The 22691-nt window shown below is 41.5% G+C and overlaps 1 protein-coding gene across 1 annotated transcript in view; it reads left to right on the top strand.

The window, feature by feature from the left end:
- plce1 (phospholipase C, epsilon 1) overlaps nucleotides 1-22691 on the top strand; it is a 75638-nt gene that overhangs the window by 20401 nt on the left and 32546 nt on the right. Inside the window, exons 6-7 of the mRNA XM_069691697.1 lie at nucleotides 15593-15789; nucleotides 16118-16260. Coding sequence (XP_069547798.1) covers nucleotides 15593-15789; nucleotides 16118-16260 — 340 coding nt within the window. The remainder of the gene's footprint in view (nucleotides 1-15592; nucleotides 15790-16117; nucleotides 16261-22691) is intronic.

Genomic DNA, 22691 nt, shown 5'->3' with positions numbered 1-22691 from the left:
TTTCTTTTTTCAGTGTGTGATGAGTAAGAAATGTAATACAAATGATACCTTCTTTTGTCAGTGAACCTGTTAAGCAACTTGAAATTGCGCCACAGTGGAAGTTACGGGACGCGGCGCCGTAAAGAAGAGCTCTCGTCTCGCTGATGAAGACGTTTGTCAAGATTTGTTTGGCGACTCGAGCGCCACCCGATGCATGCCGATCGCATCAACCTCAATATTCTATGATTTATTTTTTTCCCCCCCTCTAATTACAATAGTAGTTCATACCAGGACAGGAGGTTAATAACGTTGTTCAAAAAAAGAAGAAGCATATTTTGATATAACTTGTTTAATCTTTGATTGTGTGTCAACATGGTAAAATATAATATAATAAAAGGGCAGATTCACAATTGTTGTTTAAAATGTCACTTCTAAATGGCTTACAAAAGTTACAGCCTTGGTTCTGTGCAACCTTGGAGTACATTTTGACACAATATGATGATTTTTTTTTTTTTTTTTTAAACCTACTTAAAAGGGATGCGTTAATGAGCAGCCTTTACAGTGAGCAAAACCCGTTTCAATGTTCACAGGGGCACGATTTACGTTTTGAGACATATTTAGGACAAAGTACATACAAAACAGACAGGTAGTCATTCAGATGGAAAACAAATCTCTATTTGTATTATTTGTGCTAGTTATAAACGATACCTTCTGGTATAACGTATAACCGGTACAAATAATACAAAAGAATGAACTCGCTAAAAAGAATCAAATAGTGAACTTAAAAAAAACAAAAAACAAAACGGTTTCATTTGTGGATTATGATTCGTACATATTGCTGTCAAAGCCCGACCCGCGCACACTCTTACCCGCCGCGTATGTCACACTCATTTAACCTTGTGTCTGTCACTTTTATGTTCTCCCTCTGTGTGTTGTGCCACTACAAAGGAATGTGCCGAGCAGGCCACTTTCTCACCCAGCTGGGTGTTGTGGCTTAGATTAGTGTGTGTGTGTGTGTGTGTGTGTGTGTGTGTGTGTGTGTGTGTGTGTGTGTGTGTGTGTGTGTGTGTGTGTGTGTGTGTGTGGGTCGTCAGATGTCTGCTTACACACAGAAGCGGTAGGACAGTAAATATCTGGCATGCCTTTGTGAAGAGTGCGGTTTCTTCACAATGACGGCGTCTCGAACAATGCGGCCTCTCGGCTGTTAAAACGTGGCGAGACTTCATTCTCGGCTCCGATGGCTGTTTTTTTTTTTTTAGAACTTTACTTAAATGCGCTGCACGGGAGGGTGGAGGGGTGGGGGGTGGGGGCAAATGTGGCCGCTGCACTCGTTCTCGTTACAAACACATTTTACACGTTTGTTTTCGTGGAGTGACAGAAGGGTGTCAAAACGGCACACGGGTGGGTTTTTCCGCTCCACCGGGTTAAAAATGTGTACGTGTGCGAGCTGTTGGCTCAGGCCTCTCGCATCTCTGTGACAGTGTGGGAAAATTGCGCTTCCTCGGAGCTGGGAAAGCATCCCTGCAGACATCCAGAAGCCGGGGGGGGGGGGGTGGTTGTTAAACTTGCGTTTCAGGACCCAGCACACATAAACAAACAGTGGAGAATTGCGCGCGGCAGTAAAACAGTAAAAACGCTCCAGATCAGTGTTACGATTTATTTTATTTTTTCTTTCTTTCTTTCTCTCGGATGACAAAACTTGTGAACGGTTATTATGTGGCAGTTTGTAAAATCTTAATTGAATGACGCAACACCGGCGTTTTTTTTTTTTTTCAATGTCACTGCATAAAGTATGGGGAGTGTAAACACGTACAGATAAACGAACTTCCTGTCGTTTGACCTCTCCCCGGCGTCACCACCGGCATTTGACCATCCCTTGTCACAACACCCTGACTTCATGTCTGCTCCATGTGTCACTCTGTTCCTGTACTCCTCCAGTGGTGTGATCACATTCTAGGGTTGGACGGAACCCAAAAACAACACCTCGTGTACCTTCCGGTTTGAATGCAAGAGCATTTGGATGGAACTAAAGCGGCCAAAACCAAATCAAATGAGAGCACGAAGCCGTTGCGGGTCACGCTATTATTGTTGCACTCAAAGAATAACACAATTGCTGTAAAAATAACCAGCCGCCTCCCCTTCCTAACTCTCATAATTTGAGAGGTCAACCAGAGGAGATTTAGCTAAATTAAACCCTGAAGCCCTCAGGATGCTGTACTGTGATGTTTTAATTGCATCTCCCGTTTTTGTTTTTTGCGTAGCCGCATTGAAATGCATCAAAGTCAAAATAGGATTTCTGAAAACCTTATTAAAAAGGCAAAGACTTATTTGAATAGTTGTGCGCGTTTCCCTGCTGAAGCACAACCCGACCTTCCTGATCAGCGCGCGGTCGACCGAAAAGTGTTGCTGAACGAGACCCTGAATCTCAATTGTGGACGAGTTCAACATCAGAGTGTATGCAGTCCCTACGAGCTTCGATTTGAACCGATAAAGATAATCATGATGCATGTCATTGAGATAGGTGTGAAAAAGTGAGACGTGGGTTTCAATGGGTGAAACGGCATTTGAATGGGACTTTGGTGCCATCTAGTGGAGACAAAAAATATTGCAATCTGCAGATAAACGCCTACGACTGCTGAAGCGTGTCAATGATTTTATAACAGGAATTGTGTGGTGCGTGCAAAACATTGTCACCCAGGAAATTGTGATGGACATTTTCTTCTTCTTTTTTTTTCAATCTAAGGAATTAGTAAATTAACTGAAACGGTAGTCAAGAGAGTACTCGATTGCCGTTAAAAAATAATTACATGGATCATTATTTTTTTTTTCTTTATTTTTTGATTAGCCGTTTATCATCTGGTCTATAAAATGCCCCCAAAACAGTGAATAATGTCCATCACGCTTTTTCTCAAGCGCTCAGTTATGTCTCTTAAAATGATCGTTTTGCCAAACTGACAGTCACAAACCTGAAGAAGGTCGGAGTAAGAAGCGACGGCTGACTCTTCCAGACCAAGAAGATCCAGTGGTTCGTGGTTCTGTTTGTCAGTGCTTAAATACACATCCACCAGAGGGCAGCATCCTTTTTTAAATAGACGGGACACTGCTGTTCACAAGGACGATCCTTCAAAATTGTGTGACGGCGTGAGGTCCGCTTTGTGGCGAGCCCTCCGAGGTCAGAAGGTCAGAAATCGCGGGCCGCTGTGTCCGGTTCAGTGGCTGAAATGTGTGCAAAGTCACGGAAGCAGACACCGCATCGCCGCATCGAAACACCGGAGCCGAAATCATTGCCTTAGTCCGTTTTGATCAGGGAGTTTATGTTTTCTGAAGCCAATTCATTTAATATGTGTAGTGTAATACATGAATCTGACCCTGTGTTATGGGCTCGGGAGACAAGTCTCATTAGCTGAGCACTGATCAAAGAAATGCAAAGCGAAGACTGAAGGGGGGGGGGGGGGCAGGCCAGCTGTTTCCTTTGCTCTGAAGAGCACTTTGATGTCAACTGGGCATGAAACGGATTCATTTCTCCACTTGATTAGGCCCGTCCAGCAGGACACGCCGTATTCATTTCGACCTGTGACTGTTGTGACTGCGTGCGTCCACGTGCGAGGACGCTCCGCCGTTCCTGATGAAATTACCGAGGGCTTCGGTTGCAACAAAAATGTGAACGTTTCCGGAAAGAAATTCTGTCGCTTTCCTGGGGAGATGTCGCGTGTCAATATTTTTGACCAATTCTCTGTTTGGGAGGCGATTCTTCTGCGAGTCGTCGTTTTACCCGGCCCGACCGAGACGCAGAGGTTCAGAGTCTTCTCGGAGCTGCTCCAAAAATTCACACCGTTGCAATTGAAACCATTTGATGCACATTTTGATGTTTGTCCATGTTTGATGATTTGCTTTGTTGAGCCACGCAAGTATAATCTTTGACCGCTTCTGCTTATGGTATGAAGTTCAATCTCGTTCGCCGACCTTCACTAATTATGCGTTAACGGCACGCGTCGGCGTGAAGCGTATTAGACACATAATGATGAGTTTGTTTGCGATAAACTGCACGGGCTGTGGGGTACCATGACCGAGCTGGCTGCAACGCTGGTCTAATTAGAGGTTGGCATAGAAACACTCACCGGACCAAAGCTGATAGCGAGGATTAAGTGGCTGAACCTCGGTCTCTATTGGTTTAATGGCCCCACAGTATCACCTTGAATAGCCAAGCTGGAACCCGGATATTGTTTCGCTATCGCAGGTGATTTGGGCTCAGTTTTTACTCAGCGGGGACTTTAAAATGGGATTTAGAGGGTCCCGTCTTATTGAACAATCCCAATTTATTTTTGTGTTGAAGCCCGTCGTTTATTTGGTCAATAAGCTATTTTAACAAGAGAATAATCATTTGAATAATTGTCCATGTAAAATACCAAACATTCCTGAGTTTCAGCATATGAATACATTCATTGAGTGCCTTTTTTCTGATATTTCAGTAGACCGTATTGTAAGAATAGTTGGCAGATAATGAAAATGCAATCATGATGCAACACTCCACCACGCATATGATTATCACGTGTGGCCAAGTTTAAAGAGATAAAACTACAGGAGATTGTACTTAATCTTATGTTTACGTTGCGTAGGACAAAACAGTAGTATTTTATTATTAACATTCGGCTACTGCTTAATTTAATTTCCTGACTTTTTGTCATACGCACGTTATCATCCTGTATTTCTAAAGTTAATAGAGCACTATATTGTGAGATGAACCTCCATCTATTTTTTTTTATTTATTTATTTTTTTGGTAAAATGATCTCTTCTTAGTTCTGATTGACTTTAACATGGTTGAAATTGATCCTTCGTGGTGGAGATTTGGATCGGGCCAGATGACGGATGTCGTTTTTTGAAAAAAAAAAAAAAAAAAGTGAGCTTCAACGGTCACTTGTCAGCTTTCGTGTAATCGTTCCTCCTGAAAACACAGAGGATTTATTTGAGTTCTGTCAGACGGTGTTTATACGTTGGACGGCCTCCTCGGGAAGGATCGATTTGAAACCTTGTAGACGAGTGTCTCCTCTGTCTTGGTGTGTTTAGAGTGCCTCTGATAAAATCTCCTCTCTCGCTGCTGGCTTGCGATGGGTCAGCTGGCCTCATAACCTAATATGGGGGTACCTTGTGTGCTAGGGACACATCTCTGAGGTTGTTGTTTTTTTTTGTGCTTTTTTCCTGCTTCTCTTTTTTTTTTTTTTTTTTTTTTTTTACTTCCCATCTTTTTGCTCTCTCTCTTATTTTTCCATCTCTGCTAGTTTCAGTGTTGTACAGCTCTCACGCACTTTCTCTCTCTCTCTCTCTCTCGCTCGCTCTCGCTCGCTCGCTCTCTTTAGCCCAAGCCTCCTCTCTCCTCTGCAAGTGTACACAGACTAAGAGGGATTGGAGCTTGATGGTTTTTCTTCCTTTCTCTTTGAATATCTCTGCCTTTTCTGTGCTACAGTAAGTACACTGTTTACTACGAGCTCTTGCTGCACTTGGGAAAGATTTTCCGTCTTCGAGCGTCTTCTCATTCATTATGTCTTGTGGCTGCAAGGAACTATACTTCCAAGATTTATCCTGCCATCTGATCGGTATTACAGCACCGGGATTTGCGCGGTTCATTAAGCTGAATGTCTTATGCAATGCTGCGCAGAGGGAAAGTTTATGCGGTGCCGTCAAAATGCATTTGAACTTCATCTGCTCTTGTCTTATCTTAGTTGTGCAGCAAATTCTGGAGAGGAATTTTTCCCTCGATTTTGAAAAAAGCCAAAAGAAAGTAAATCAAGGGAAACATCGCAGGTGGTTGACATTTTTCATGCCCGTATTTCAAACGGTCATGATTTAATGGCTTGCCAAGTGTGTAAGCTGAGGAAATTAGCATTACTATTGACTATAACGGCGGCAGTAACGTTTCCATCATGTTTATTCTGAGTCTCGAGAACATTGAAGTAAAAACATACTGTAAAAAAGAAAAAAAAAAGTCTTCTCCCGTCTTACGGTCTGCATTTCTCTGCACGTAGTGCTGGAAGTAATTTATGTCCAGAACTTTCAAAAGTGGGAAGAAAAAAAAACAAAAAACATCCATCTTGCTTATCTCTGGCTGTCTGACCAGAGCTGTGTGCTGTTATGTAGGAGAGCGTAGCGGCTCGCTGTAGTATGACATCATGAGAACTGCAAAGTGGGGGAGTGCGGTGTAGAGGGGTCCCACCGGGGCGCTCCGTTTAATAGGTTCCAGGTTGTTCGGGGCCCTCACGGTGACCCCCCCCCCCCCCTCCCATCTTTTTCCTCTTTCTGACTCCCCTCTCCTATGCCATATTTCCTCTCCGCTGCTTCCACCGCTTTCCGCCGGCCCTTCTGTTCTTGCCCGCGTTGGTAATGAAAGCGCATCCGCCAGCTACGGCGCGGAGACCGCAGCGAGACGGACTCTCGACAAGTACAAGCCTTGACTCCGTCCTCCCGGCGATTAATTCGTCTCTTCTTGCCTCGGCTTGACCGCGTACGCGACCTCCTGCTGTCTTTCGATTTCTCCGTTGTGTCGGCCGGGCCGCGAATGTTCTCCGGCTGCCGTGCGCGTCGTAGCACGTAGATATGCATCTAAATAGACACTCTGCGCGTTCTCCTTTCTGCTCTTGCAGCGTCTCGATTTGTTTTTACGACGCTGAAAGCTAAAAGCAGGGGGAAACTCCTGATTGTTAAAGGTGGATGACGACACCGGTAAGGGGAAGTAGTTCTGTCCTCTTTTGTTCTCTCCGAGCTCATTCAGAATTACCCACTCTGATGCTTTTCATTTTATTGATTAAACCATGATAAATAATAATACTGACACCTAATGTCTATATTATATTAATATATTTTTTTCCTCAATACCATTGCCTAGGGCAGAGTGACATTTTCTGCTGGCTCGGTGGACAAGCGTGGCCAAACACAACTTGTCATTCCCTATCGACTCCCTATTCGCTCTCTACAAATGTGATTACTTTGTCCCTTCCTGTAAATATATTTGTATGTTGCACTTTCTCCCTGTTCTCCGCCGCTTGTTTTCCTTTTTTCTTTCTTTCTTGCTGGCTGTAAAAGTGGTCCATGACCAGCAAAACGCAGCAACAAGCCGATAATCTGTAAATCTGTGTTCTTGTTTACATCTTGGTTATGCTGCTTATCTCATCTATAGCAGTGAGCACCATCTCGCTGTCAGCTGTTGTATTTGAGTTTCAGTTGACCCTGTATTTGTTTGAGTTCCTAATAATTTGCATGCGTTTTCTTTTTTTTTTTTCTTTTTTGCCCATCACCGAGTTTTCCATGACTCTGAACTGACACACACACACACACACACACACACACAAAAAGTACACACAAAGTACACACAATAATACCCTAAGCTTGTGCTCGCGAGGCGTACCCACCTCTTGGATCTTTGGTGAAACGGTTCCTTGTGTAATTCAACGGGGGGATTATGATTCACGTCACCCTTGGCCCTTGTGTTTTTCTCTCTTCACCTCCCTCTTTCTGTTCCTCCTGCTGTGCTGTTCCCTTTTGTTTCCTTTCCCCTCCTTTTGTCTCATCCTTCATTTTTAACCTCCTCTCCCTCTTCATCATCGGTTCTCTTCTTCGTTCTCGTCCTGCTTTCTGTTGAACCTCTCATCCTGTTTTGACTAACCCTTCCTGAAACTCCGTCGATCTCTTCTATAATTGTCTTTCTTCCCAACCTTTTCTGGTTCCATCTTTCTTTGTCGTTCATCTATTTTATTACAGCGGACTGAAAATGGCCCAAAAACCAGTTGCTGGGTTTTGATGTGTTGTTCCGGATAGGCCATCTTTTTTTTTATTGATGGAACTGTGCATGTATTTTAGAAGGAGGTGTTTAGATGCTGTATGGAAAACTTAAACCCGATTGCGCAACCGGGGCTCTGAGGCAGCAGCTCATAAAGTGGCATTTTAAGCTACGATGAATAATGTATTGTTATAAAGTTTTCTAAAATGGATTTAAATGTGTTTTAAATTATACCCTAATAATTATCATAATATTTTTGTCTTATTTGTGGCCAAATGCCAGCGAGTACAGTTCAGTATAACTACTGGGAATCCCGTGGAATCATCTTTCCCTTCCCAAACGTCCGCATGCTTACTACATCCACATTACATATATAGACGAGTATTGCATGAGTCTAACCCCTTGAAATGTTCGCATTGTAATCCACCCACTGAGCCCCAAAGAGCCTGACCTACGGTGAGTCACACAAGAAGGGCTCCCTCTGTAAAAACATCAAACTCTATTACTTTTTCAACGATCACTGCAGGCGCCTAATTTTCCAGTTTTTCTATTTCACTTCAGTTGAGGATTTTGTTTTTGCATAGTTTTCTCTCTTCTCTCTTTGCCTTCAGTCATTCAGTCATTTGTTCTGGGCGGATGTTGCCGACAGTGCAGTCCTCATTGTAGGTTTTGAAGTATTGCAAACACCTCTTGTGTTAAAAAGATCCAACTGGAGAGTTGGATCTTTTTAATGTGGTTTACAACGCTGAATCTCTCAGAAAGATAATGTTTCGCAATACTGGGGCCAAGACAACGCAATGAATATCACCAATTCAATTTCAGTAGAGAATCAAGAGGGAAATTGTCCTCGGTCGCGCACAAACAAGAGATTTGCTTGTAGATTTGCTTATGTAAATTCAACTTTGACTTAGTATGGTGAGTTGTACGCAACTCCGATGTGTTGTAAGTGTGTCATTGTGTGACTGAATTTCTGTCAACCTTTGCCAATGCTCATTTCCTTGATCTCTAATTTCTAATTTAATATCTTTATTTTCAATCGGATAACAATCTTCTTAATGTATTTGAAAAGGGAGACTTTCCTGAGTGTTTCTGTGTTTATATAACCCGTAATATTGAATCTACTGTCTTATTCAAAGCAGATACTCCGACTCAGACATCGAGCTTTTCCAGTCTAAACACTTATTCTTCAAAAGACTGTCTCGGAGACCAGACGTGTGTGGACACAGACCACCAACACACATTCAGTAAACACTCTGATAAAACCTTGTTTGTTCAGTCTTACAGTAAATGCATATGTTTACACGGTCAATATGAATACACACACAAAAAAAAAACCCCAAAAAACATGCATGTAACCGTACAGAATCTGCTCCCTGTACACACAGTTCTATGCACAGGTTCGGCTGCCTCTGGTCAAATGAGGAACTTAATCCCTGCACCAAACCAGCATAAAAATATAGCCTTTCTTCAATTGTTTATTTCAAGGACTAAAATGATAGAAAAAAAAAATACAGTTCGTGTCATAGCATGCATGTGACTATGGCCACACGCAGGTTTTTTTTTAATTTATTTTTTTGCTCATGAGCGTCCACATTTGAGCGCAGCAGTGACGCAGTCCAGGCCGAGGCCACAGGGCAGCAAACATTACCTTGTGGAGACAACAATGGCAGAAAATGTTTGAGGAAAAACAGCACAGTGCAGAGAGCTTGTCTGTTCCTTGGTGATTCAAACCAGGATTAGGAGTCGCTGGGATTAAGAGAGCGCTGCGCTGTGTGCATGCGCATAAATTGGCGTCAGTCTTTGCAGAGTAAGGAACACATTTGAAGCACCTTATCGCATGTTCAGCTCCAGTGGCGGGACGTCTGCTTGGCATGTTTGGGTGCGCTTGGTTTATGTCTTTTGATTTGGTTTACACTCTAAAGGATGGGCGGGGCCAGAATGTCTTGGTGATGAGATACCAGAGCTGCTGAACATACCTGGCTCCTCAGCAAGTTTTCAAATAGACTCGGTCCAGTTGATTTAAGCGGGCTTGTCTTGTTGGGTGGGCAGGGTGCACATTTTCTTCTTTTTCACCAGACATTTCAGCATTTCAAGAATGAAGCGGTGGAAAGGTTCAGCTGAGTTTTATTGAGTTCATATTGCTTTGCTAAAGTCTTTTTTTTTTTTTTTTTTTTTAGCCAAGCACAAACACTGAGAAGTAAAATGCAAGAGAGGTTTTTGTATGATAAATCTTTTGTCAAGTTGCAGCATAAAAATTGCTTCGAGTTATATACTTTCGAATGTAATTTTTTTTCTAAGGCTAAATAGGTATACGTTGTCCCATTTTGTCCCTTGTGTCGTAGCACTCTACTGTAATGGCTCGAATGTGTACATTTCACTTCAACAAAAATGTAAGAAAAAAAAAAAAAAAAAGAGATTAAATAGCTGTTTTATTTTGAAGACTTGCTGTTAAGAGTTCTTGAATAGAAATGCATGAAATCACTTCACTTTGTGACCCTCAAGGCCTCGCTCTAAACAATGAGACAATTCAAGTTCGGCTGCTAGTCTTCAACGTGGAATTCGAAAATTCATTTCATTGGATGATAAAATGACATTTTGCCAGATTATGCTAATGTCCTCAATAATGATATTAGGAAAACCTCCACGAAACATTTTGTAAAGTCAAAACATGTTAGAATCTTCTTCTGACCTACAAAGACCACGCAGCTTAAAGACAACTAGAACATTTCCAAGCGGGGGAAGAGTGAAGACTGACCTCTGTCCAGTGAACTCCGTGGACCAGAATAACAGAATAAACCCCCTGCTAACCTCACCTAACCTCGACCCTCCAGGATGCTTCTAAAAGTAGATTTCAGACAAAATGATGCATTTCTGTCCCTTGAACGTCATCTTCGTGGGAGAGGACATGTTGGGGGTGGGCTGTGGTTGGGGGGGGGGGGGTACTGTTGCAGTGATTCATCTAATCCCATGTGAGGTTTTGTGTGTGTTTAGTTGCATGATATCGTGACCAGATTATTGTGGATATGGGTGTGTTTGTGTGCATACATGGTCACAGTGTCACACGTTTCACAGACAGCTATGTTGTATCGTGGTACCTTAGAAGTGGAATAGTATTTAATGTGTTAGAATCGGACTAATTGCAGAGGAGTGAGTGAGTGATTGTGTGTGTGTGTGTGTGTGGTCAGAGACATCAAAGCCAAGGGTTCAAGTAGTGGGTGGTTGGATTTCAGGGAGACAACATCAGCCTCTCCAGTGTCCTGCATGCTCATACATACTGAACAGGTCTGGTATGATAAACCCAATGACACAGGCATAAGTCACAATGTGTTTGCATGTCTGCATTTTAGCATGTGTATGTATACAGTACATGTGTCTTTGTGTGTGTGTGTGTGTGTGTGTGTGTGTGTGTGTGTGTGTGTGTGTGTGTGTGTGTGTGTGTGTGTGTGTGTGTGTGTGTGTGCGCGCGCGCGTGTGTGTGTGCATTCCAGCTCAAAGTTCAGTAGTCTGTGTGGTGCCCTGCGGTGCCCCCTGCTAATCCTTTCCCAGAATGGCTGTTGCCAGGCAGAGAAATTACCCAACAGGCTTGTAATGGGACTCAATGGCAAACTCATTCATCACTGTAGGTTACACGGACTGGTTATCAGTTAAATGAAAGTCGGAACTTATACTGTATGTCGGGTGTCTTTATGATTATTTTATTGTATTTTATTTTATGGAATGTTAGTAGTAATAGTAGTAGTAGTAGTAGTTAGTAGTTAAAGAAACCCCTTGATCCTTGATTTTGAGAAACTCTCTAAATGTACGCGTCAACAAGCCTCAAACCAATATGCAGATCAGATAATTATACGATACAGAACAGCCACATTGGTGATGTCATTTATTTTATTTTTTTTGCAGTTGAACTCAAAAGTAAGACAAGAAACTCTCTGTTCAAGAGAAAAGTAGATTTGTAAACCGGAAGAAATGTCTCATGAGTTGTTGTAGTTACTGTTATTTAAACAGGCTGTTGTGGAGGAATATGAGGAGTCAGGATCAAACATTGGTACCAAAACTGCTACAACATGTTGAAATCACACTGAAATGAAAACATTTAGTGTTTTATTAAATAACGTATTATTAAATTATATCCTAAATACTTAAGGTGCAAATTTCTCCGTTATGTCCCAAAACGTAGATCATGTACCAAACTGTAGATAGTTATTATTGTTTGGGTAATTGGCCAAAAAGTTCTGGGCTATTTATTTGAACTGAATTAGTGCAGCTGCCGATAGCGGTCATGATTTCCCCGCGCTGTGCTTAAGCCATTAGTCTTTCCTGAACACAGACAGTGTAACGGGAGACACAATGCTGCACCAGCGTCAACTGTCTTATGTAGCTACAGTTCTGATAACTGGCTTAACGGCATTAACAGTGGTACTGTAATATACTATGAAAAATAAACATTCCCGACATATCGATATCGGATGAATTGTGAAATAAAATGTTTGCCCTCCTGCCTGCTGCTTAGAGTACAGAGATCTTTTTCTTTTTAATATATATATATATATACTGAGGGAATAATGAGTATTGGCCAAAATGATTAGTTTAATGATTTATCCTCCCATAAGACCAGTTCATATTTTGTTCACTCATTCCCCCCCATTAACTCCCCAATTCTTTATTCTTATAAGAGTATAGAGTTCGCTTTCATTTTTGTGTACGTATATGCACACATAGACCTAATGTAAGCACGGTGTGTGTTTTTGTGTTTGCTTGGAGTTTGAAAATGAGTTTGTTCGTTTGTGTGTGTGTGTGTGTGTGTGTGGTTTGTTTGTTTGTGTGTATGTACGTGAAGACAGCTGCTCTGTCTCGATCAAAAAGCGTCAACACATTCCTCGCTGCGTCCTTCGGAGTCGAGCTCACTTTTACACACTGGTGTGCGGTCACTGCACACGCAGTTTTTCTTGCGACTTCATTCATCTCTTTCAAACTGTGAGTCCGAGTGTTACAGTAAGAACTGAAGTGTTTGTTACACAGCTGAGAAACAGAGCGTGTCACAGGAGAACAGCCGACATTAAGTAGGTAAACATTGGTGAGAAGAAAAGAAAACGGCAAATGGGTTTCGGTCCGTCTGTCTGAAAGAGCCCGGAGACCTTCAGTGGAGACAATCGATCAATTTAATGTTCACTGTTTGTTCTTTCTCAAAAGGCCTTCGTGCTGTTGTTGACAAGAGTAAACTTCTTTTTGAGGAAACACTTGGTACTTGTCATTTCTCATGACCGTAACTCATATTTAAGCATGTTTACGCAACACAAAATATCAACTGTCATTGACTTCAGTTGGATATGCATCTGATTTTTCCGTGGTCGTCTCTGGTTTACTCAACAAAGTGTTCTTTAACTAGCAGGAAATCAAGTTTAACAGGGTAAAGGAATATTGAAAGGTCCCTTACGAGGCAAATATTTCAAATATTATGGGAGGAAATCATCATCTACTGATTAAAAACAAGGCCTTATTCGGTATTGTGTTTTATCTGAGCCCAAGTTTAAAGTAAAACTAACAAGTTAAGCCAAATAACGGCGACAAGTCTCAGGTTTGAGAGACTTGACCAACAAATGTTTGCCACTTTTGCTTTCCTGATTAATTGATTATCAAAAATAGTTACCAATAATTTGTCTATTAATTGACTAATCAGTTAATTGACAAATTTTGAAAGCTCTAAATGGTTTATAGGCACAAATATGGATTTAATCCTACCATTTGTTGAAGGCTGTTTGCAGCTACTTATTCCACTGGTACGTCTATTGCATTAATACGCAGTGCTGAAATATTCATGCACCAATAACTAGCATACCAAACTTATCCATGTGTGTTTATTGCTAATTGGAAGCAGAAATTTCACCCTTAACTAACTGTAGGTCTCCCCATCTAAATGCAGAATAAATATTAAAAAGGCATGAATGCGACGTACGACCCAGGTTAGTTTTTTTTTTGTCTTTAGCTCATTTATTGAATGTGGAAAAACACTGATTATGTAGTAGACTTTATGTCTCTTCAGTGGACGTGTGCAGTCTCCAGACGGAAGTCAAAGAAGGTCTTCCGCGAGAAATATTAAGATTCTGAGCTGGATGAGGAAAGAAAAATATCTGGGCAGCTTTTGGTCCAAATATGTTTAATCTCAGCCTTTTTGAATTTCATAAAGTTGTTTAAGATTTATGTAATGAGCTCGTTGTTGGAATGAAGGTCATTACAGTCTTCCGTATTGTCTCATATGTACCTTGTCACTGACAAAGAGGGAGGTGTGTGTGCGTCTGTGTGTGTGTGTGTGTGTGTGTGTGTGTGTGTGTGTGTGTGTGTGTGTGTGTGTGTGTGTGTGTGTGTGTGTGTGTGTGTGTGTCTCTCTGTCTCTGCCAAGGCCTAGGCCCTTTCTTGATATTTCTAACTCTCACTCACTTTCTAAATGTGCGGGCTGGTATGTCTCCTCTCTCTGGGGACGGCCCAGATCTGACAACAGCTCCTGCCTCCACCCGGAGCAGGAAACCCATCCCACTAAGACAAGCAGTGGGCAAATGCACTCTCTGTTTGTGGGCATGTTTATGTCACAGTATTGCCACGTTGTTAATATGAAACGTTTGGGGAATATGAATATGAAGCAGTGCAGATGGACGCTGTTACTGATGATTACCAAAGAGCAGTGTTTCATTAAACTTGTATGGTATTCATTCCCCTCTCTCTCTCTCTCTCTCTCTCTCTCTCTCTCTCTGTCTCTCTCTCTCTCTCTGTCTGTCTCTCTTTGTCTCTCTCTCTGTCTCTCTGTGTCTCTCTTTGTCTCTCTCTCTCTGTCTGTCTCTGTCTCTCTCTCTCGCTCTCTCTCAGTATTGACTTTGTTTGATTTTGTAACATCCATCCTTGCTGAAGGCATAAAAGTGCACTTACAGTGCCACAAAATGTTGCCTTAATGGCCTTTCTCTGAAATTTGTGCCAGAAGAGCTTTTCTGCAGGTTGACTCAGGGACAAAGAGCAAGCTGATCGTTTTGGATAAGTGTTTCCTTTTATGTTGGAAGGATTTGGTTCCAAGAAGAGTGTGAACTGAAAAAAGGAGGAGATTTTTTTTCTTAAAGGACAAAATGTTCACTCAGTTAAGGGTCCTTAGTGATTTCTCTTCTTCCTCTCTTTACCTTTGACTGCTGCCTCCCACCTTCCTTTCTCCATCTCCCTTCTATTCACCCTCTCTCTCTCTCTCTCTCTATATATATATATATATATATATATATGTATGTGTCAGTCTATCTGTCCCTCAGCACCTTCCTTCCTTTCTGTTTTGTGCCTCAGTGGCATTTCTCTCAGTTTATTCTTTCTTTTCATGCTTTGATTTCCGTTCTTTCAAGAGGAAATTGCTTCTGAGAATTACCACAGCAGAGGAGACGGTGACAATGACCTCAGATTGAAATGTTGTAGAATAGTCTGAAAGGTGAAAACGTCACCGGATGACGTGCATTTTCTTTCATCGTAGTTCTCCTGTTTATGGATACTTCAAGGTTGTTAAAGCTGATTGGCCGCAACACTTTATACTGTTTTAATTGCGTTTTAGTGCAACTGTGGTCACAGTCTTTATCTTTTTAAAGCCTCGCCTTCCATATGCATGTAATCTTTTCATTACTCTGATGGTGTGCATTTTGTTTGTTATTTTACTGTATGAACAATAATAGTTAGCATACAGGCACTGTTAAGGTGTTTTCTGAGGTGAAAACGCAAACCTACCATTTTTCAGTGAAACACCGTTGGAAGGTTGCCCTCTCAAGCACCGAGTGTTTTCAGTTTTGGTTCCCAGTAAATGACCTATTTGTCAATGGCTCTCTTAACAGGTGAACAACTATGTCCAGGACAGAGAGGAACTCAACCTGATTCATCCGGCCAAAAAGCTCCTGTTGTCGAGTCCTGGATGTTTCTGCCTCAGGGAGTCTCTCTGGTCACTGGATGTTGTCGGCACCAACCCTGGCAGACCTGATCTGAACTCCTGCCTTAATGCCTGGTGTTGTCGTCCTCCTTCAAATCCACCCAGGTTTGCCTATTTTTTGTTCCGATTCCATTTTTCCAGTGGAAAAAAAAAAAAAAACTCCAGTAATTTTATACATCTTCATTTTAAGATTGTCCACAGATATTACCATCTGCAGTTACTTCCGTTGCGAATTGCAACGATGCTTTACCCAGATACTAGTCAGTATAAACCTTTGATGTTGCATATTAAGGAATAAAGACCATAGGGAGCCGCTAATTGTAAACAGTTACATTGAACAGACAGCGAAGGCAGACAAAAGAGAGACAGTGTGGCAACACCGAGCCTGACGTGAAATTTTCAGATTCAAATCAAAGAAACTTTTTCTTTCTAGGTCTTATCGTGCTTGTGGCCAGAGGACATCCGCGTGTTCCCTTCTGGCCGGAGCACTTCTAGAGGCCACAGCCGCTCTCGGCGCCCGCTCCACTCTACTCTACCCTTTGCTGCCGTGTCCCAACAGCCACGCTGTGCTGAAAGGTAGGAGGAGTGTTATACTCCAGCTCGGATGTTTACGACAGGTAGTGTTCATTAGCATGTTTGAGTGTGCAAACCTGGTGCGAACTAACGCCGAATTAACTTTGATGTAGTGAAGCAGGGACTTCTATTGCCCGGCGGTCCAGTGCTCCACTTTTGCTCTTCCTCTCCGCTCTTTTCCCACGTGGTTCCTTATCCACAGCAGGATCTGGGTTCGGTTGGAGTCTGCAGTTGATCTCAGCGGTTGCCCTTCCCTTTTTTTGCTTTTGCTTTATTTCTCCCTCCTCATGCTCTCCTCTCTCTCTCTCTCTCTCACGCTCTATTCCCCTCTCAAATTCAGACACACATTCACACAGGATGCTTTAGTGGTTTCAGGAAGAAGAAAAAAAGCCTCCTGACATCACACAACACTCAAACAAACACATCAGGTTACGTCTTGACATCCGAAAAGAGGTTATATACACTTCAAACAAGCTTGCACCGGTCCTTTAAAAAGCTCAGTGAGCTATATTGTGATGTCGCTTAGTTTATGCATATGTTTTTTTTAATTTTATTTTTATAACAAGCACTTCTTCAATGTTCCTGCTTTTTGTTGTTTTTGTGCTTTATATACCACAGATACAAACAATAATTACCAAAGGAACTGACATGCACGTTTCCCAGCAAACTTCTTCACCACAATTGGTGAATCTTTCTGTAACCTAATAACTTTACTTACTTAACTTAAGTTGACCTCGCTGACTTAATGAAAGGTTACCTTACTGACTTAACTCAAGTTTACATCACTTATTTAACTCGCGTTTACTTTGTTTACTTAACTTAAGTTTACCCTGCTTACTTAATTTAGGTCAACCTTATTTACTTAACTCGCGTTTACCTGACTTTCTTCTTTAAGAAAGGCATGCAAAGCTGATGGTCTGTTTCTTTCAACGAGACTCCAAAATGTAATCTCTTTCTTTCGCTCTCATTGTCTCTCTCTCCAACTCTCCCTCTCAATCCACATGACTTCATTGCCCAGCCAGTCGGATTGCTGGTCAGTTGTTCAGCTGGTAACTGTCTGTCTACCTTCTCTACAATGACGTTACGTATGACTTAAATGTAAGCTGATCCTGACATTAATTTCCACTGGCAGCGAGCCAGGGGACAGGCTGTCTCTGGCGAGATCAAGGAAGACACGCGCTCAGATGCACACACACAGGCACGCACACACATTTCGTTTTGTGTGTGTTTCTCGGTGACTCGCCGGATTATCAATCATGTTGTTAAAAAACAACAACAACAAAAAAAACTTTCATTTTAATTAGACAAACTTTTCGAGGCCACAAACGTGCACACACACACACACACACACACACACGCACACACACACACACACACACACACACACGCACGCGTACACACGCACGCGTACACACGTACACACACACAGTGAATATCTTCAACATGACACCGTGTTCTGTTCTAATGGGTGTTACAGGAAACAGAATTGAGGCAGACACGTGCACACATAGCAGCTTCAAAGTTTTGGCAGGACTTGGATCTGATACACACACACACACACACACACACACACACACACACACACACACACACACACACACACACACACACACACACACACACACACACACACACACACACACACACACACACACACACACACACACACACACACACACACACACACACACACACACACAGCATGAGAGGCTCCCCGTCTAACTTTCTCCGTCTTTGTAACCGAGTACCGAAGCAACCCACATACTGAACATTAAGCCTGAGCATTACGTCCAAGGACTTGGACCCACAACCACATTGTTGTGTTTTTAGAAAGTTACACATTTCTGATCTGCCATTTACACATGGGGGAAACCAGCTGTGTGGCTGTGCCATTTTGAATGATTTGATGTTAAGTATACAAACTGTCTCCAAAGATGATGATGTCGCCCAAACAGAGATGCATACTGTAGTTTGGGTGTTTTAAAGGTTTTGCATCACTTGCTAAACAAAAAGGAAGAAGTGCAGAGCTCAGTTTGAATTGTTGAGGGGCTTCAGAAAATCGAATTTGCCGAGTTTAAACATTGACTACTCTAAATGACAATTTATTGCAGCATAGGTTTTCAAAGTCTGTAGGGATAAAGTAATTATTTGATGTCATACAAGGCATTTGATTATCCTGAAGCATGGGCAAGGTCTGACTGTAGTTTCAATCTTGGATAGTGTTGTTGTAGTTATTGCTTTCTTACCATTTTTGGTATTGTTCCTCTCCTCAGCGTTTCAGCGTAACAACCTGCCCTTAATCTTTAGGCCTGACGAAACGGTTTTCCTCAATCTAAGTTCAATTTACAATAAACACGTTTTTTTTTTTTTTTTTTTTTAATGTACTTTCAATCAGCCTGTTTTTGCATCCAGGATATTTTTTGTGTCTGTCCAATAAAAATATGCAGTGTATTTTGCATTTTCACTTTGGTCTCCTCAGTCTCTAATAGCTTGTGCTCGTTTTTTCATGCAGACTCTACTTATGAATTTGTCACTCATAACTGACTGAGTTTGAAACGGTCACAGAGCTTTAGAAGCATACTGTGCTTTGCTATTTATTGCACAAGTTCACCTCATTTGGAAGTCAAAGGGTATTTTTATCCTCTCTGGTTAACGTGTCACCTCTGCGGAAAGGCTTTTGTGTTGTCTGTCCATTTATTTCCGTTCTTGCTTCTTTTTTATCATCTTTCTAAAGTGAAAATGTGCTGTCTTGAAAGGGAAAGAATCAAACCCACTTTCCTCCCCTTGCTTTTATTACTTTACGTAATAGTTCTCTGTATCTGTACTTTTACTGAGCTGTAATTTACTATAGTAAACATTTTCCCTATTCACTAGTCCGACTGCCATTTTTGTACTACTTTACTTATAAAATAATGACTATGTTTTTTTTGGCTACAAGGAGGAAGCCAGCCTTTAAAACTGGCTGAGTAATGAAGTTACACAATTGGTCAGCCGAAATAGACTTGACTGAGTTTTCAAATTAAAAGCCCTTTTACACATGGTTCAGTCATATACTCAGTTTAATTGTACTGCTATGTCAGTTATTAATTACAAATTTTCAGTGGATATTAGATATTCTTTACAACTCTGCTTATACAGAAATAAACATGCATCAGTGGTTTCCTTTGTCATTTTCAGTGTCTGTACATTGCATATTTTCAATGCTATTGGAGGTTTTAAGTAAATAAATCTCAAATTTGTTTCTGTAAACACTATGCTTGAATTTATTTGTCCTATTCCTACTTAATTTAATCTATCCATACCTTTTTTTTGTTTTTTTGTTAATGTAAATACATTTTTTTTGTTGTTGATTTTATACACTTTATTAATCCCCGAGGGGAAATTTCACCATTATAGTGGTGGCAAAACTCAATCGGTGGCTCTGGTACAAATGCTTTAAAAGATAACCAGGATAATTGCCTGATTCTTAAGAGTTTTACTGTGAGTGGTGAGAGGTGGAATGTTTTTCTAAACCATCTCTACATGCCACCATCACGACAATGAACTCAAAGCATTTGGCTGGTTCCTCTGATGTATAAGAATGACTTATCTTTCATTAATCACTTGGTTTTAGACGCAGGTCAGGAGGAACATCTTTACAAGTTAAGTCGGCACATGTCTGGTTCAGTATGGCAGGTTTTTGCTGAAACCTACGAACACAAACACTGCTGTTGGATAAAGAAAATGTGAACAACATGGGGAAGGTTGAGGTGGTTTATGCTGCTTAAAGGCAGGTGTAGAGATACCAAGAAAAAGCGTGTCCGTAAACCTTTGTTGAGCATGGCGATAATTAGCAGCAGTTGTTTCCTGTAACTTGGCTTTGTGAAGCGTGGGAGGCCTGATGTCAGCTGAAACACTGTAGATGTTTGAAGCTATGACACAAAGTAGTTTTCATTAAGGCGCAATGTGTTTGAAAATGCATATACTTACAACATGTTTTTTGTGAAGGCATGAGACTGTCCATTCATGTGATATGTTCATGCTTTTCCGCTTATGTTGTGATTATGCTGCATATTGTAATGGGTGTGTTCATATACATATGTTCACCTGGCATGGATGTGACAAAGACATACAATTCGTTGGAGTATCAATATTCAACCTTTATTTTAGTTTGAGGAAAAGATAGTTTCATAGTTATTCAAGCCTGTCTGAAAACCATAACCAGGTGCGCATATGAGGGATTCAACATTTGTTGCTGGCTATAATCATCAACAAAAGCATAAACAGTTGATTTAAATAAAGTAAAATACCAAATTTGAAAGGGTTCACAGACACATACAAAAACACCTTTATTGATGTACTCAAGGTCCACCAAAATATGTCATATATAGATAATACATTTCATAATAATAGTAACGTTATAAAGATTCTTTAGTTCTGTGGAGTAGATGTCCGATTTTAAATAGTAGATGTGTAATTCTGACATGACATGTCATTTATACCTTCTCCACTGTCAAACAGTGGTCATTTATGTACAAAAGAAACTACTGAAGAACTTTGGGAAACAGCCATATTTATTTCAGCTGTAAATGGGGGTTGATTTTCTTGAGATCATTTCCTTTATTGCAAAATTGACTATGCCGTACTGCTGAAAAGGAAACAGCCGTCTCTGTTATAAGCTGCCATCCTTCCAGCTCAATATTGGCGTTTCTTTTTTTTTTCTTTCTTCCTTCTTTCTTTTTCTCTCTTCCTCTCATTAGTCATTGTGTCATTGTACATTGTGTTGCATGCCAGCGTTTAGGACCCATTGACAGCATTTGTGGTGGGGAAACACAGCGAAGGGAAGTCTCAAGGATTTTTAACAACACATGTTGTTTATATGGCCATTTTTGCTAAATATAGTCATTTGAACACTCTTATCAGGATTATGATACACACTCTCACACACACACACACACACACACACACACACACACACACACACACACACACACACACACACACACACACACACACACACACACACACACACACACACACACACACACACACACACACACACACAGTATCAAAACATTTGAGTAAATATACATCTGAATAAATAGATTTGCTCTTAATAAAAGATCATATTTTTACCAAGCCACCTTTACACAAAATAGTAAAGAGCTGAAAATGTAATTTAAATTATGGAGAAGTTTATCTTAATCTTAATGTTAAATACTAATAACAAACAGAGGACATCATGTTTTATTTTAAATATATATTTTAATGTGTAAAACTGCAACTATTTTCATTATTACTTAGTCTGTTGATAATTTTTTTAAGATGAATTGATTCATTGTTAGAAAGTTGTGCCTGTTGCCGTTTCCAACAACTCAAAGTGAGATCCTCAAATTGCTTGTTTAAAAAAAAAAAAAAAAAGAAAAAGCCCACAAAATTATGATAATGTTCAATTATTCCATCTCTTAATAAAGTTGTTAAAGACACAGTCGTGTGTACAGTACAACTCCCCAAACTCCCAAAACAACCAACAGATTACAGGGACATTACATAATGTGAAACGTTACCTTGCTTTCAAATAAATACCACATTTAATCATTTTTTTCATTCAATTATTGTGTAAAAAAGGACAGGATGAAATGGAGAAAGACAGAGAGGAGAAGTTATCCCTAACTACTTGCTTCCAATTGTTGATATGGGCGTATGAACTATGGCAGTGTGTGTTAGTGAGGTGGGATGGTCGGGTGGGTCTAACTGTAGTGCGTGGCTGTGAACTGTGTCTGGTGTCAGTGAAGAGTGGGCGGGAGACACACAGACACACACACACAGACAGAAGAGAGAGAGAGAGGGGGGGGGTACTGTTTGTAGTCGAGGGAGAACGGGGAGAGACTCTTTGCTGATGGGGGACAGGGAGAGAAGGGAGGTGAGTGAACGAGAGCAAAAAAAAAAAAAAAAAGCGTGAGTTGGAGAGAGTTGAAGTTAGAAATTGAGAGAGAAATAGAAGAGCCAGCCAGCCAGAGAGGGAGGGGGGAGGAGAGGGAGGGAAAGAGAGGGGGGAAGGGGGGAGAGAGAGAGATGGGGGGAGGGAGAGAGAGAGAGTGGCAGGGGGGAGGAGAGGGAGGGATAGAGAGGGGGGAGGGGGAGAGAGAGAGAAAGAGGGAGAGGCAGGGAGGGAGAGAGAGTGAGGGAGAGAGGGAGGGAGGGAGAGAGGGAGGGAGAGAGAGTGAGGGAGAGAGGGAGGGAGGGAGGGAGAGAGAGAGAGCAGCTGCGGGAGGGTCTGGCAGCTCAAATGTGGACAAGTGTATCTCGGTCACTCCGGCTCTGAACTGTCAGTGTGGGAGTCAGAGAGGCGGCTGCATCTGGAGACCATGAAGAACTCTCACAGAATGGACTTCAAGCTGATCAGTGAGTAGAGGAAACATGAGTCGTACTGTGGCTGCAGGTCTCTTCACAGC

Source organism: Brachyistius frenatus, unplaced genomic scaffold (assembly GCF_029030835.1).
Source record: "Brachyistius frenatus isolate BFR_SWC_R1_liver_20210118 unplaced genomic scaffold, ASM2903083v1 Contig_11, whole genome shotgun sequence".
NCBI classification, from domain to species: domain Eukaryota; kingdom Metazoa; phylum Chordata; class Actinopteri; family Embiotocidae; genus Brachyistius; species Brachyistius frenatus.
The sequence above is the reverse complement of the archived record's forward strand: the minus strand, read 5'-3'. Positions and strand labels throughout refer to the sequence as shown.